The 13,866-nt window shown below is 45.0% G+C and overlaps 1 protein-coding gene across 1 annotated transcript; it reads right to left on the bottom strand.

Annotated features, from left to right (window-relative positions):
* Window positions 1-5,916: 5,916 nt before the first annotated feature.
* Window positions 5,917-12,701, bottom strand: LOC126942546 (uncharacterized). Its single transcript, XM_050770272.1, has 2 exons — window positions 12,504-12,701; window positions 5,917-12,107 (listed from the first exon to the last, which is right to left on the bottom strand). The coding sequence occupies exons 1-2, from the start codon at window positions 12,554-12,556 to the stop codon at window positions 11,474-11,476; spliced, it is 687 nt and encodes a 228-aa protein (XP_050626229.1). The 5' UTR covers window positions 12,557-12,701; the 3' UTR covers window positions 5,917-11,473.
* Window positions 12,702-13,866: the final 1,165 nt, after the last annotated feature.

Genomic DNA, 13,866 nt, shown 5'->3' with positions numbered 1-13,866 from the left:
ATATATTTAGTATATACTTCCCTGAGGAGCTAATGTATTTACTGCATTTTAGAGGTCGTGGATTATTTGATGATTGAATGAAGAAGGAATGAATGAATCATTGAATAGATTAACAAATAAATGAATTTACATTCAACAGTTAGATCCTTTATTTCATCTGCTTCCAACCCATTCACAAATGAATTCCTCCCTAAATGGCATCTGAAATTTCATGTAGTGATTTTCTGAAGCCCCGACCTCATCCATGGGCTTCTCTAGAGGGACCACATGGTGGTGTTGAAAAATATTCCTTCTTCCACCTTCCAGCCACCACACAGGAAATCTCCAATGTATTGAGAGACAATCACCAGATACAATGTCAGTTGCGGATAGAACACATTTTTTCATACACCAGTACTATGTTTTCTGAGGATTTTCACAATTAATCGTAATTACATATGCTTTATTTACATGTAACTTTGAAATCATACCCACTGCTAAATCAGATAAACCTATATAAGAAGTTTATACTTTGGAAGGCTGAAGTGAGAGGACTGCTTGAGGCCAGGAGTCTGAGAAAAGCATGGGCAACGTAATGAGACCCTGGTCTCTACAAACTTTTTTTTTTTAAAGTTAGCCAGATGTGGTGGTGTAAGCCTATAGTCCCAGCTACTCAAGAGGCTGAGGCAGGAGGATTGCTTGAGCCCAGGAGTTAGAGGCTGCAGTGAGCAATGATTGTGCCACTACACTCCAGGCTGGGCAATGGACCAAGGCCTTGCCTCTAAAAATAAAAATAAAAAAGTAAATGAAAGATTTTTACATTTAATAGTTAATACAACAAAATGTCGACTTAAAGTAAAAGTGTTTGAGGTTGGGCACAGTGGCTCACGCCTGTGATCCCAGCACTTTGGGAGGTCAAGGCAGGTGGATGACGAGGTCAGGAGATTGAGATCATCCTGGCTAACACAGTGAAACCCCGTCTCTACTAAAAATACAAAAAATTAGCCAGGAATGGTGGTGGGCACCTGGAGTCCCAGCTACTTGGGAGGCTGAGGCAGGAGAATAGCGTGAACCTGAGAGGCAGAGCTTGCAGTGAGCTGAGATTGTGCCACTGCACTCCAGCCTGGGCAACAGAGCAAGACTCTGTCTCAAAAAAAAAGTAAGTGTTTGAATAAACCTTTGAAACTAGTTGTTCTGGAATATGGCATTTAGAAGTCTTCACACTATTTATCTGGCCTATTCTTTAAAGAAAAGAAAGTATATAGGAAGGGACTTCAGTTCTTCCTTGGTACTCACACTAGTGTAATGCACTTTTACCATGGAAAATGTTTATTAAACTCTCACACGTGTACAGCATGAATAGAATGCTGCACAAAACTCAACTGTCCCATACCTACTGATCTGATTTGGCTGTGTCCTCACCCAAATCTCATCTTGCATTCCCACATGTTGTGGGAGGGACCTGGTGGGGGATAACTGAATCATGGAGGCAGGTCTTTCCCATGTTGTTCTCATGATAGTGAATAAGTCTGATGGTTTTAAAAAGAAGAGTTCCCCTGAACAAGCTTTCTCTCTCTTTGCCTGCAGCCATCCATGTAAGACGTGACTTGCTTCTCCTTGCCTTTCCCATGATTGTGAGGCTTCTCTAGCCACTTGGAACTATAAGTCCAATTAAACCTCTTTCTTTTATATATTGCCCAATCTCAGATATGTCTTTATCAGCAGCATGAAACAGACTAATATACCTACCATCATCATTCTATTCCTTTTTTTTTTTTTTTTTTTTTTTAGAAAAAAAGCACTTTTTTTTTGAAACAGGAATTTGCTCTGTCACCCAGGCTGGAATGCAGTGGTGTGATCATACACACATCACTGCAGCCTTGAGATCCTGGACTCAAGCGATCCTCCCACCTCAGCCTCCAGAGTAGCTGGGACTACAGGTCTGCACCACCATCACTGGCTAAGAACAGGACATCTTAATGTACATTCATCAAAAGTGAGCTGACTCAATTTCTGAAAAGAAAGTAAGGCAGCAAAATTGACATACACTAAGAAACATTTTTCTTCTGACCCTTTTGAATAAAACTTTGAGGACAGACCTGAACTTTTATAACACCACATTGTTACAAGTAGATGGTGAAGAAAGATAAAAAATAGTTTCCTGATAGATCCTGATCTGGTCAAGTACTGGAAATGGTACACAGCAGACTGACAAGGAGAAAATTTGAATGTCACAGAAAACATTTGTCAAAACCAGAAAACTGTTCTGAGCAGTTGCACTAAGTATCTCTATCTGAGGAGTCCAAAACAGCCTCTAGCCTTTAACACTGCAAATCACCTGAGGAGAGCAATTCTTTTCCTCCAGTCTCAAATGCTGTCATAAATTAAGCTGAATGAAGGAAAGATCTGTGCCCATGTCCTAGGCAATTGTTTCAGTGCTTGCCACCATCATCCACCGGAAGAATTTACCAGGTTCCTCACTGCACAAGTCCCTTTCTAGGTTGTGCAGTAAGATAATGAAACAAAACTGGTTCCTTGCTCTATTAATCAATGCACATTCACCACTGCTTTGAACCAAAATACATCATGTGAAAAAATATATATATTGTTCATCCTCCTGCTGTGGGACAAGTAAGTACTTAATCCAGCTCAAGTGACTGGGGGTCCATATCTTTGTGAATCTCTCCAGTGACTGAGGCTTCCTGACCTTATTTATGATCTTAGTAGTCAGAAAGTGATTTTGTATTTCCAGTTGAAACTTCATTGGTACGTAGATCCTTATTTTGTCATGCATGGGCTTGAACGGAAATGGCTCTGAAATCCTATCCAGAAAGGAGCCTGCAGTTTCATAGAACAGAACCTGGTTTCTCCTCACTTCGCAGGAAGAAGGCTGCTGCTTTGCAACAGTGGTGTCTCAGGGGCTTGGAGAAGAAGCTGCAGCAACACACTGATGTAGGAGGGAAACAGGCCCCAGCATGGAGTCCTGGAAACCACCACTGCTCTCTCTGGATTACCTGACACACCTGCTGCTGCCTTCTTTTATGTAGACTAGCTTTCTCTGCCTCTCTATCCATATGGGAGACAGACCAGCCTCCTCCACTCAATAGACCACTCTGTCACACTAGACCCCAACTTTCTGGTGTTAACCTCGAATTGGAGGAGAGAGGAGCTGAGTGAGTTAGCAAGGATCAGGAGTCTACCCCTGGTCTAATCTACACTGCCCAGGAGGAAGATGATGCCAGTCTGGCTGTTAAGGGCCCAAACTGAGGATGTAGTACAGGGCAGTTAAGGGGTCTTGAGCTGGGAAGACATTCCAAAGGTGTCTGCTCTGATGGTTCTCATGAAGACATGTCACGTTCTTACCTAATCTCCTCCTCCCCAATCCTTTAACCTTCTCTGTAGAACACATGTTTGATTCCATTAATACATTTTTTTCTTGTTTCCCTAGGCCTTGTTCATTTTTTCCACATCATTTTTTAAAGTTATCAAAACTGAACAGAACACGCCAACATAAGATTGGATAATGTAAGCTCTAGGAGTGTGATTACTTTTTAGCAGAGTTAAAGTGAAGACTGAAGGGAACCAGCAATGGGAGTCCCATTTCTTGACAGAGGAATGCAATTAGAAGCGTCTCTATGCAGGATAATTCTGGAAGATGCTACAGAAATGTAGATGCTTACTTAGGAGCCATTTGTGTAGGTGTATGAGGAAATGGCCACTTAGGCCTTTTATTAGAACATTGAACAAACGTTTATTGATTGAGATGCTCTGCACTGTGGAAGAATCACCAGAGTTCTATATGCCAAGACCACAGTGAGGGGTGGAGACATAATAACAAGCCCTGCTCCTAGAGAGCTTTCTATCTGCAAGAGCTTCAGCCACTTTCTTAAACTAGTCATGACTATGTAAAAGAGGTGACAACACTACAGGAGATGCAAGAGGACCTCCTGTAATCAGGAAAGGCTCTCAGGAGGAGGTGACACTTAGGCTGGGACCTGGATGAGGAAGGTGACAGGCATCAGATGACCGGTACTGTAATGTACTGTAGTCTGTTTCTGCTCACAAGTCCAACTTCATACATTACACTCCCGCCCCATGATGTTCCAATCAAGCGGAATTACCTTCTAGCAATAGCTGACTACATTCCCGTGCACATGCTGTCCCTTCACCTGGAATGCAAACCTCCCCTCTATTTCTGTTGTGAATGACTCCTCCAGCTGAAGAATGAACTCACCGATGTGAGAAAGGGCTCTCCAGGCACTGCAAACTGATCTGTATCATACCATACAAGCACTTTGGATTTCACCCACTTCAGTAAGTAAACTTTTAGGGCAAGGACTGTGTCTGCCATCACTAATCTCTGCATTCTGGCACAAAGTAAAAGCTCAAAAGATTTGCTAAAATAAATGAATATAAAGGTGTATTAATAGATACCAGCTGTACAGACATTGAAAGAGTCCTCTCTTATCCACGGTTTTGCTTCCCACGGTTTCGGTTATCCTTGGTCAACCATGGTCTGAAAATACTAAAAGGAAAATTCCAGAAACAAACATATCACAAGTTTTGAATTGTGTGCCATTTTGAGTTGCGTGACGAAATCTTGAACCTTCCCACTTCGTCCTACCCAGGATGTGAATCATCCCTTTGTCCAGCCTATCCACGCTGTCTACACCACCTGCTCACTACTGTCTAAGAAAAAATCATGTATATTGGGTTGAGTACTATCCACAGTACCCACTGGGGGCCTGGAATACATTCTCCCTCCGATAAAGCAGGACTACTGTATTTCATTTAATCTTCATGACAATCCTAGAAACTAGTTCTATTATCTCCTTTTTTATTTTTATTTTTTATTTTTAGATGGAGTTTCACTCTGTCGCCCAGGCTGGAGTGCAGTGGCACGATCTCGGCTCACTGCAACCTCCGCCTCCTGAGTTCAAGCAATTCTCTGCCTCAGCCTCCCGAGAAGTTGGGATTACAGGCACCCACCACCACACCCGTCTAATTTTTGTATTTTTATTAGAGACGGGGTTTCACCATCTTGGCCAGGCTGGTCTTGATCTCCTGACCTCGTGATCCACCCACCTTGGCCTCCCAAAGCTTTGGGATTACAGGCATGAGTCACCGTGCCCAGTGAAACTAGAGGCTGATAGCAGTGAACTTGTCATATAGCTATGAAGCTGGGATGTGAATTCTATTTCCTCTGCTCCTCCAGACATTAAAAAAAAAAACTGAGTGGACACCCCTCAGCTTACAGTAAACAGCTTACAGTAAAATGCTTAACAAACATCAATGGTGCATTTGCATGCGAATTTATGTTTGAACGCAACTAACCTGAATGTTTCCAGCTGCTTAAGGAAAGGACCAAGGCTCAAAGCTGGAGTGTTTTAACTACACTCTTTTTAATGAGATCCAGGAGGGACTTCTGAAGAGCAATGAGAACTCTCCTTGCCCATGTCTCCTTAAAGCCTGGAAGACTTCACTTCCCTGGAGGTAAGGCCATTTCCCCATCACCACCACATGTGTACTTCAGATTTCACCTGCTCTAGCTGGAAAACTTTTAGGGTGAGGACTGTGTCTCCCATCACTTATTTCTGTATTCTTGCACGTAGTAAATGCTTTAAAAGTTTGCTAAATGAGGCCGGGCGCGGTGGCTCAAGCCTGTAATCCCAGCACTTTGGGAGGCCGAGACGGGCGGATCACGAGGTCAGGAGATCGAGACCATCCAGGCTAACATGGTGAAACCCCGTCTCTACTAAAAAATACAAAAAAAAAACTAGCCAGGCGAGGTGGCGGGCGCCTGTAGTCCCAGCTACTCGGGAGGCTGAGGCAGGAGAATGGCGTAAACCCGGGAGGCGGAGCTTGCAGTGAGCTGAGATCCGGCCACTGCACTCCAGCCTGGGCGACAGAGCGAGACCCCATCTCAAAAAAAAAAAAAAAAAAAAAAAAAGGTTTGCTAAATGAATAAATGAAAATAAAGGCACATGAATAGGTGTGAAGGATTTCTAACCCCATGGCAGATATGAAGGGTTTATAACTCCACGGCAATGATCTGAGTGAGCTGGGGTCACCTCATTTCCTTAAAAGATAATAGTTCTGCATTTTTATTACATCAAAACTCAGAAACTATTTACTAAATTGTTAGCATACGTAGGAATAAAATTAATTATCTGACCCAATAAAAAACACTGTGGTCTAATGCTCAACTCACCACCCCCTCAAGCCCTCTAATTATTTTCTTTTAAAATCTTTTCCATCTCATATTTCATATGCCAAGCTCCATTCTAGAATAAACTTTTACAACCAAATTATACATCTCTTACAAGTGGGTCATTTTTGAATTGCTGACCTGACCTTTACTATTTTAGGAGGATCAAACAGAAGTTGCTCACCATGAATTCAATGATACTACAAGGCACTGTTCCATTTAGCCCTGGTATCTACGCCAGCAACATATACTCACAGTTCAGTGTGAACTAACCGGGACGCTAGGAAGATAGCCTTTCCCCATGAGCCCTTCCCCCTCACCTCACACAAACCCTTTACAACTTTTAAACCTGGAGAATCCTGAAACATGCAATTTCCTTGTCACCAGGTGTGTTATTCAGTGCCCTACATTTTTTCAGCTTGAACTAGAAAACCTCCACCCAGATAAGCTGGGATTTATTCAGTAACCTGCATGTTCCTGCCCCAGGTTCACATTGCCAATGGCGGGTGGAGTGGGTTAGAGACAGTCGGTCTTTTAAGACTGACCCTCTCTCCATTCTACAAATGACTTAAAACTCAATCCATTCACATTCTGAAAAAAATCATTTAAATCCCAACATACCAGAACCTGTAGTGAATAATAGTTGATATTCAACATAGTGTATAAATCTACTCAAATGATAATTGCACCTCCTGTTAAGCAACAAGCATGACCCCCTTCAAGAAAGCTATTCCTAAAATGTTTTGGGGTCTTTTTTTTTTCCCAGAAAAGGATTTAAGAGTTCACTATTTGAAAACATTCTTTAGGGAAACCTTTTGGAAAGTAAAACATCCTGCCCACCCTTAGAATGTGTGTGTTCTAATGCAGGTTTGTGCTGACCTGTATTTCTAGATGAAGGCACACCTGGACAATGCCTCTTCCAGCACTTCTCTCTCTATTCTGACATACACTGAATGCTGGAAAAGGTTTGCTAAAGGAATAAATGAAAATAAAGGAGTATTCATAGATGTTCCTTCATCCTGCAGCAGAGCCTCTATCTGGAAACTCCAAGATATGTTCCTTCCATCATCCCTGTGTAGAAATGCCAGCGGCTGCCCCACCCTATCAGAGGCCTGGGGCTGGCTGTCCACTATACAGATTTTTCCTGGTCTTTGATTCTCCTCCTCCCTTCTCTAGCCATCTCCTCCCTAACTGGTGTCCACCCCAGAGAAATGAGAAAGGAAAAGGAAGCAGAAGATGTTTTAAACAGTCATTTCTCTTCTACTGAGGCAAAAGTAGGGAAGAAAAGGAAGTTATTAAAAGAAACTGTTCAGAGTCTCCTGAATTCTAAAGCACATCCTACAGGGTGTCAATTTATGATGATTGGTTGTGGAATCATGCCAGCTGCAGAAGGAACAGGCTCTTCCAAATCTTCAGAAGACACTTGTACTGCCAGTGGTGATGATTACTCGATCTGGCCATCCTGAAAACCTAAAAAGTGGCCCAGGAAGAAAGGTGAAGAAAGGAGAGTGCCAGGAATTTGTAAGGTAGGCCTGTGTGTTTAGCGTTACTGGGCAGCAAAAGAGAGTTCTACTGCAGCACAAATTTGGGGGCTACCCTAAACAAGTGGGTCTTAACTAAAGGCTGCCCCCCATGGGATACTGTGGTTGCTACAACTTCGGGGGCAGGGTGGTAAGCTACTGACATCTAATAGGCATAGGTCAGAGATACTGCTGAACATCCTACAATGTACAGGACAGCTCCCTACAACAAATACTTATACAGCACAACGGGTTAATAGTGCTGAGACTGAGAAACCCTGGGCTAAACCAAAGCTTATCACCAAGAATTCTGGTCCAGTCTGTGGTTCAGGAAGCACTTGTGATGGAAGAACCAGGAAAGAGTAAAGCAATTCCACATAACAGGAAGTCAGCATAAGAAGTAAATGATACAAATCACTACAGAGGCACATTCAAAGTTCCCTGTCCCAGAGGTCAATATTTCAGGCAGCAGCCATCCATCTATTCAACAAATATTTATTGAGCCCCTCCTGTGGCCCAGGTGCTTTCTGGGCCCTGGATTCACTCACAGAAGATAACTTGAAGAATTCCCAGGAATACTGCCAAGTGTTTTGGTTCAAAAACATGCAATGTGGAGCTTGGAGGACTTTTGCCACTGTGAAGAGGAACTAGGCCCTTCCTGCTTCCTTGTTTATAGTTTAATTCTCAGTTGAATGTTTCATAAAAGCCATCCCTTTCAGACCTAGGAGCCTTTGGGATTTTTAAAAAAGAATCCAAGGCTGGGCGCGGTGGCTCGCGCCTGTAATCTCAGTACTTTGGGAGGCCAAGGCGGGCGGATCACCAGGTCAGGAGTTTGAGACCAGCCTGACCAACACGGTGAAGCCCTGTGTCTACTGAAAATACAAAAATTAGCCAGGTATGGTGGCGGGGACCTATAATCCCAGCTACTCAGAAGGCTGAGGTAGGAGAACCGCTTGAACCTGTGAGGCAGAGGTTGCAGTGAGCCGAGATTGTGCCACTGCACTCTAGCCTAGGCGACAGAGCGAAACTCTTTCTAAAAAAAAAAAAAAAAAAGAAAGAAAAAGAAACTATTATTGGGGTAAGTTGGATAAATTTTAAGCCAGGCATGGTGGCTCACAACTGTAATCCCAGCACTTTGGGAGGCCAAGGCGGGCAGATCACGAGATCAGGAGTTTGAGACCAGCCTGGTCAACATGGTGAAACCCCATCCTTACTAAAAATAACAAAAAATTAGCCAGGTGTGGTGGTGCTAGTCCCAGCTACTTGGGAGGCTGAAGCAGGAGAATCGCTTGAAGCTGGGAGGCAGAAGTTGCAGTGAGCTGAGATCATGACATTGTACTCCAGCCTGGGTGACAGAGTAAGACTCTGTCAAAAAAAAAAAAAAAAAACCCTTTACAAAATTCTCTTGTCTAGAGTGAAACTTGTGAACCCAAATGATTGAGTTGAGAATACTGAGCAAAGGTAATTTCTGTACTGTTCACAATTACCTCATTTATCTTAACAACCCAAACAAAATCTAAAAATGAAGAGGATACAAATGAATATTGGGTCAATCAAATGATTTATTCTGCTACAAGGGCAAGTGACTCACATCTCTCAAAGGGTCTAGAAACTTTCAATGGCAATTCCTTCAGTTAGGACGTAGATAAATACTTTGAAAGATGACTGAAAGGTGACATAATAGCTTGGAGCTTCCATAACCCACTCTGGAGATCATGAGAATTTTTTTTTTTTTGTAACCATCATCTCTCCCCATTTGTAGAGTACAATTACCAACCAACAAATAAAGCAACTAGGTGACGCCTACAGGTAATAGATAAGCCTCTTTATTATTATTAATTGAGTAGAAATGGCAAACAGCAGAAGTTCTGCCTTAAAACCTGTTTTGGGCCGGCCGGGTGCAGAGGCTCATACGTATAATCCCAGCACTTTGGGAGGCCAAGGTGGGTGGAAAACCTGAGGTCAGGAGTTTAAGACCAGCCTCGCCAACATAGTGAAACCTCATCTCTACTGAAAATACAAAAATTAGCTGGATGTGGTGGCGCACGCCTGTAATCCTAGCTACTCAGGAGGCTGAGGCAGGAGAATCGCTTGAACTCAGGAAGTGGAGGTTGCAGTGAGCCAAGATCGCAGCACTGCACTCCACACTCCAGCCTGGTGACAGAGCAAGACTCCCTCTCAAAAACAAAACAAAACAAATAAACAAACAAAAAAACAAACAAAAAACCCTCTTTTGCTACATTAATATATTAATAAAACATTACCCTCTCTAAATTTAAACATAACACCTAATCAATTCACCAAAATGTCAGTTGTCACCTAAAGCGTTTTAGTAACAAGGAAATACCTTGGAATAAAGAAGAATCCTCACAGGAATAGAGGGAGTGGAATGAGTTGATTTTATTCATATTCAGTGATCACTGTAGCCTTGCCTGCTAATATTTACTCTTCCAATGAAGCCTCAGAGAGAGGCATTTAAGAATACCTCCAGTGATGCCAGGGACTCCATTTCCACATGGCCCTTCTCTTCTCTTAATTACAAAATATGTTTGTACTGAACAGTCATCACTGCCGTAAGCTCTCTGCCAAGTCCCCAAATCACAAACCTTGGTGATAACTTCCACAAAGCACATGCAGCCAGTCACAAACAGATTTATAAAGACAAAACCTTTTTATGACTTCAAGCACTAAAGAGATGACTTTATGAAGGCTGTCCTTTATACCACTGTCTCTTGTTATTAAGGAAGCAGAAAATGGAAATAAGAATAGAAAATTGCTATTTTCTAACAGAATTTTAGAAAGCAGAAATAAAAATTGAGTGTTCCATCCATGCCCATAAGAAATATGGTTTCCGAGGGGGTTTAATTTTTGTTATCCCATGCCCAGGGTTTTCCAACCAAAAAGAGAATTTGGCCCCTTGTCTTCCTTTTGTAATCAGCTACAATTTTAGCAGCAGAGGCAAGAGATTGGAAGAGATACAGATAATTTTTTTAAAGGCTTATACCCAATGAAATGCAGTCTTTTAAAAGCTGCATGAAAGCAAAACATTCAAATCCTGTTTCTTCCTGAAAATAATTTAAAACTAACCAGCTCACTGCTAGCATACCACTGACCTTTGCCTTGGACTCGAAGGTTTTAGGAATAATCTAAAGATAGACATTTTTTTTTTAGTGATGAATATTATTAAATTACAAACGCCCGTTTTTTCCCCTAAAGACCAATAAAGAATGTTTCAATTTTAAGCAATAAAAGGTAGAAAAAAACTCAAAATCAACAAGCTATTAATCTAGTCTTTATTTCAAATGAAAGAAGTCAAGGCCCGTTTCTCATACTGACTGAGGTGGCAAATGGCCATCCTTTATGTCAAACTACAGTGATGAGACCACCTAATTATGGTTATATTTATAGATATCTGGACTTCATCATAATCAACCTCTCTCTTGCAAAGTGAGAAAAAGAAATGTACATCGAATTAGTCCTGGTGACATAAGATAATGTCTGTCTAATTGATCATAGCATCCTCAAAGCCATTAGCTGGGACCCACTGGCAGAAAACCATTTCAGCTTCTCCACCTGACACCAAACATTCATCTTGCTTGGAGCAACACCACTAACTAGAGAGATCCCTATAGAACCTCCTTACTGAAGACTGATAAAATCCAGGGGAAAAGGGCGTGAACAGCATCTAAAATGAAGACCCCAAGAATTGTTCTTTATCATCTGGGCTAGGAGATGCAAGGAAGAGTTAAAATCCTGGCTACCTAAATCAGTATCTCCAGCTGAGCCTGGTGAGACCTGACCCAGGACCCTGTGAGACTTTCTGATCCGCGGGGAAGCTACACTGTCCGGGATACTCTGAGTTTCTGATTTGTTTCCCACGGTCTGCCACATAAGAGTGTCCCCAACATTTGGAGGTGGAGGGATAAGGATACAGAGAGATCCTGTGTGTGGGAGAAGAAGGAGTGTAAGAGAACGCATCAGAAAGCCTCAGAGGTCCAGGAGAACTCCGTCTCCAGGCCTCTTCCTCAAAGTTGCAAACCTGGGTCTGTATCAGCAGGCAGGGCGGGAGGGGGTGGCTGGACGCCTCACTGCATGCGCTCCCCGAGGCTGCTGTGACAATGGTAACGAGACGGACCGGTGGACGAGGAAATGACCGGAGGGGGGTCTTACTTTTGCAGCTCGCTGCCCAGGGCTGGTAGCCATAGTAGCCAGTGATGCGCAGGATCCGCTCCTCGATGGACGTGAGCCCCACGGGCCCGCTGGTGAGATCTTCCACGGAGCGCGACCATTTCAGATCCTCCTTAATCGCCTCGTCCACCACCAAGTACTTGAGCTGCCGGAGCTGGGGGCTGATATCGGACAGTCTCCGGGGGCTGACGTCCGGTGACCGCCTCATGCCACTGAGGTCGCAGGCGCCACGGGCAGGTGGGTGGACACGGGGAGCGTGGACAGAGAGGAGGGGATTCGTGAGGAGCAGATCTCAGGGCGAGAGCAAGAGCGCGGCCGGCGCCCTCCGGGGGCGAGCGCCGCGGCAGAGCCCGCGCTGCTCCCTTCCCGCCTCCACTCACCCACTTCCTCGGGCAGCTGTCCCCAGTGCCCTATCCTGGGCGCCTCGGGCCAGTGCGGCTTGGAGCGAGTGGCGAGGGAAAGAATGACTGAAACTTCCCGAGCAGCTACGCCGCGCGCCGCCCTTCCCCGAGCCCCAGACTGCCCAGTGTCCCAGCTGCGAAGGGCCACCCCGGGGCTCCGGCCTCCCGCCCGCCGGCTCGCTCACCCACGCCCGGGGCTCTACTCACACAGCGATGCTCTTTCCCCTGGGTGCGCCGCTGGGAAACTCTCGGATCCCCATAGGCAAAGACAGAGTGGGGCCGGCAGCTCCCAGACTTGAGGCGGAGGGGCCGCGGGCCGGAGCTCCCTGCAGCCGCTAGCCAGGGGAGACTGGGGTGCGCTGCCCACCGAGGGTCCGCGCAGCGCGGGTCGCCCCGGGCCGCTTTGTGCGCGCCCGCGCGCTCTGTCCCCGAGCGCCTCCGCGGCGTGCCGCACGATGCAGGCGCGGCGGCTCAGCCCGGAGACTCCAGGCCGGCCCGAGCGCTCGCTGCAACGACCCGGCAGCCGAGGCAGCGCCGCGCCCCACGCCCGTCACCGTCGCCGCCGCCCTAGCACACCGCGGGCGTGAGTCTCGCCGAGCCCGGGAGAGCCCTCCCAGCTGTGCGCTCTCGAGGCACCTGGTCGGGCGGGGAGGCGTCGGGTCGGGGCGCACAGGAGGGCCAGGCGGGGGCGCTGCTGCCCACCTCCCACCTTCCGGGCGTGCGCTCGGCCCCGGAACCTCGCGCCCGCGCTCCGCGTGGCAGCCTTGGGGCACGGGACGCGCTCCTCTGCCCCTCTCTTTTGACTCAAAACCTGCTGCTCCTGGTTCAGTACTTTCTCTCTCTCTCTCTGTATGTATTTATGTGTCTGTCTCTCTTTCTCTAAACTAGCAAAACTACTTGGAAAGAAAGAAACCTGGTTCCACGCTCAGCATGCCTAGTGAATAAATGGCGTTTCATAGACAACGCTGAGACACAAAATGTATTAATCTACTACGCTGTGGGGATGTCTCAGTCAGACCTGGTCCTCAGAGAGCTTACTTTCCCACTGATGATGCAATTACGAAATCAGTTATCTCTTCATAGATTTCCATTTTAAAAGCTTCTCATGTTTTTCCTTACCACCCCACCGCCCCCAACGGCCAAAAGACTTTCTCTCCAGACTACCTAATCACCTTTCGTAATATTATTTTTAATCGGGGCAATTTTAGGAAAGACAGAAGTATGTGGAAAAGAAAATACCCATTATCCAGCCAAAAATGACGACTTTCAATTATAAACATATTCTCTTCCAGGCTTTTTTCCAATGCAAAGTACAGTTGTCCCAAAAATCGGAATGAAATTGTACACACTACTTTATGTACCGCTTTTTTATATTAAAATCATATTGTGTAGCAGCAAACTATGAATAGAAGGGAACTTTCTCAACTTGAAAAAGAACATTTACAAAAGCGTACAGTTAACACCATGCTTAATGGTGAGAAACTAGAAACTTTCCTGTTAAAATAAGGAGTAGGGCAAATATGTCTCTACTCAGCAATCCTTTTCAGCATCGTACTGAAAGTCCTAGCTA

This window comes from Macaca thibetana, chromosome 1 (genome assembly GCF_024542745.1).
Source record: "Macaca thibetana thibetana isolate TM-01 chromosome 1, ASM2454274v1, whole genome shotgun sequence".
Taxonomy (NCBI): domain Eukaryota; kingdom Metazoa; phylum Chordata; class Mammalia; order Primates; family Cercopithecidae; genus Macaca; species Macaca thibetana.
The sequence above is the reverse complement of the archived record's forward strand: the minus strand, read 5'-3'. Positions and strand labels throughout refer to the sequence as shown.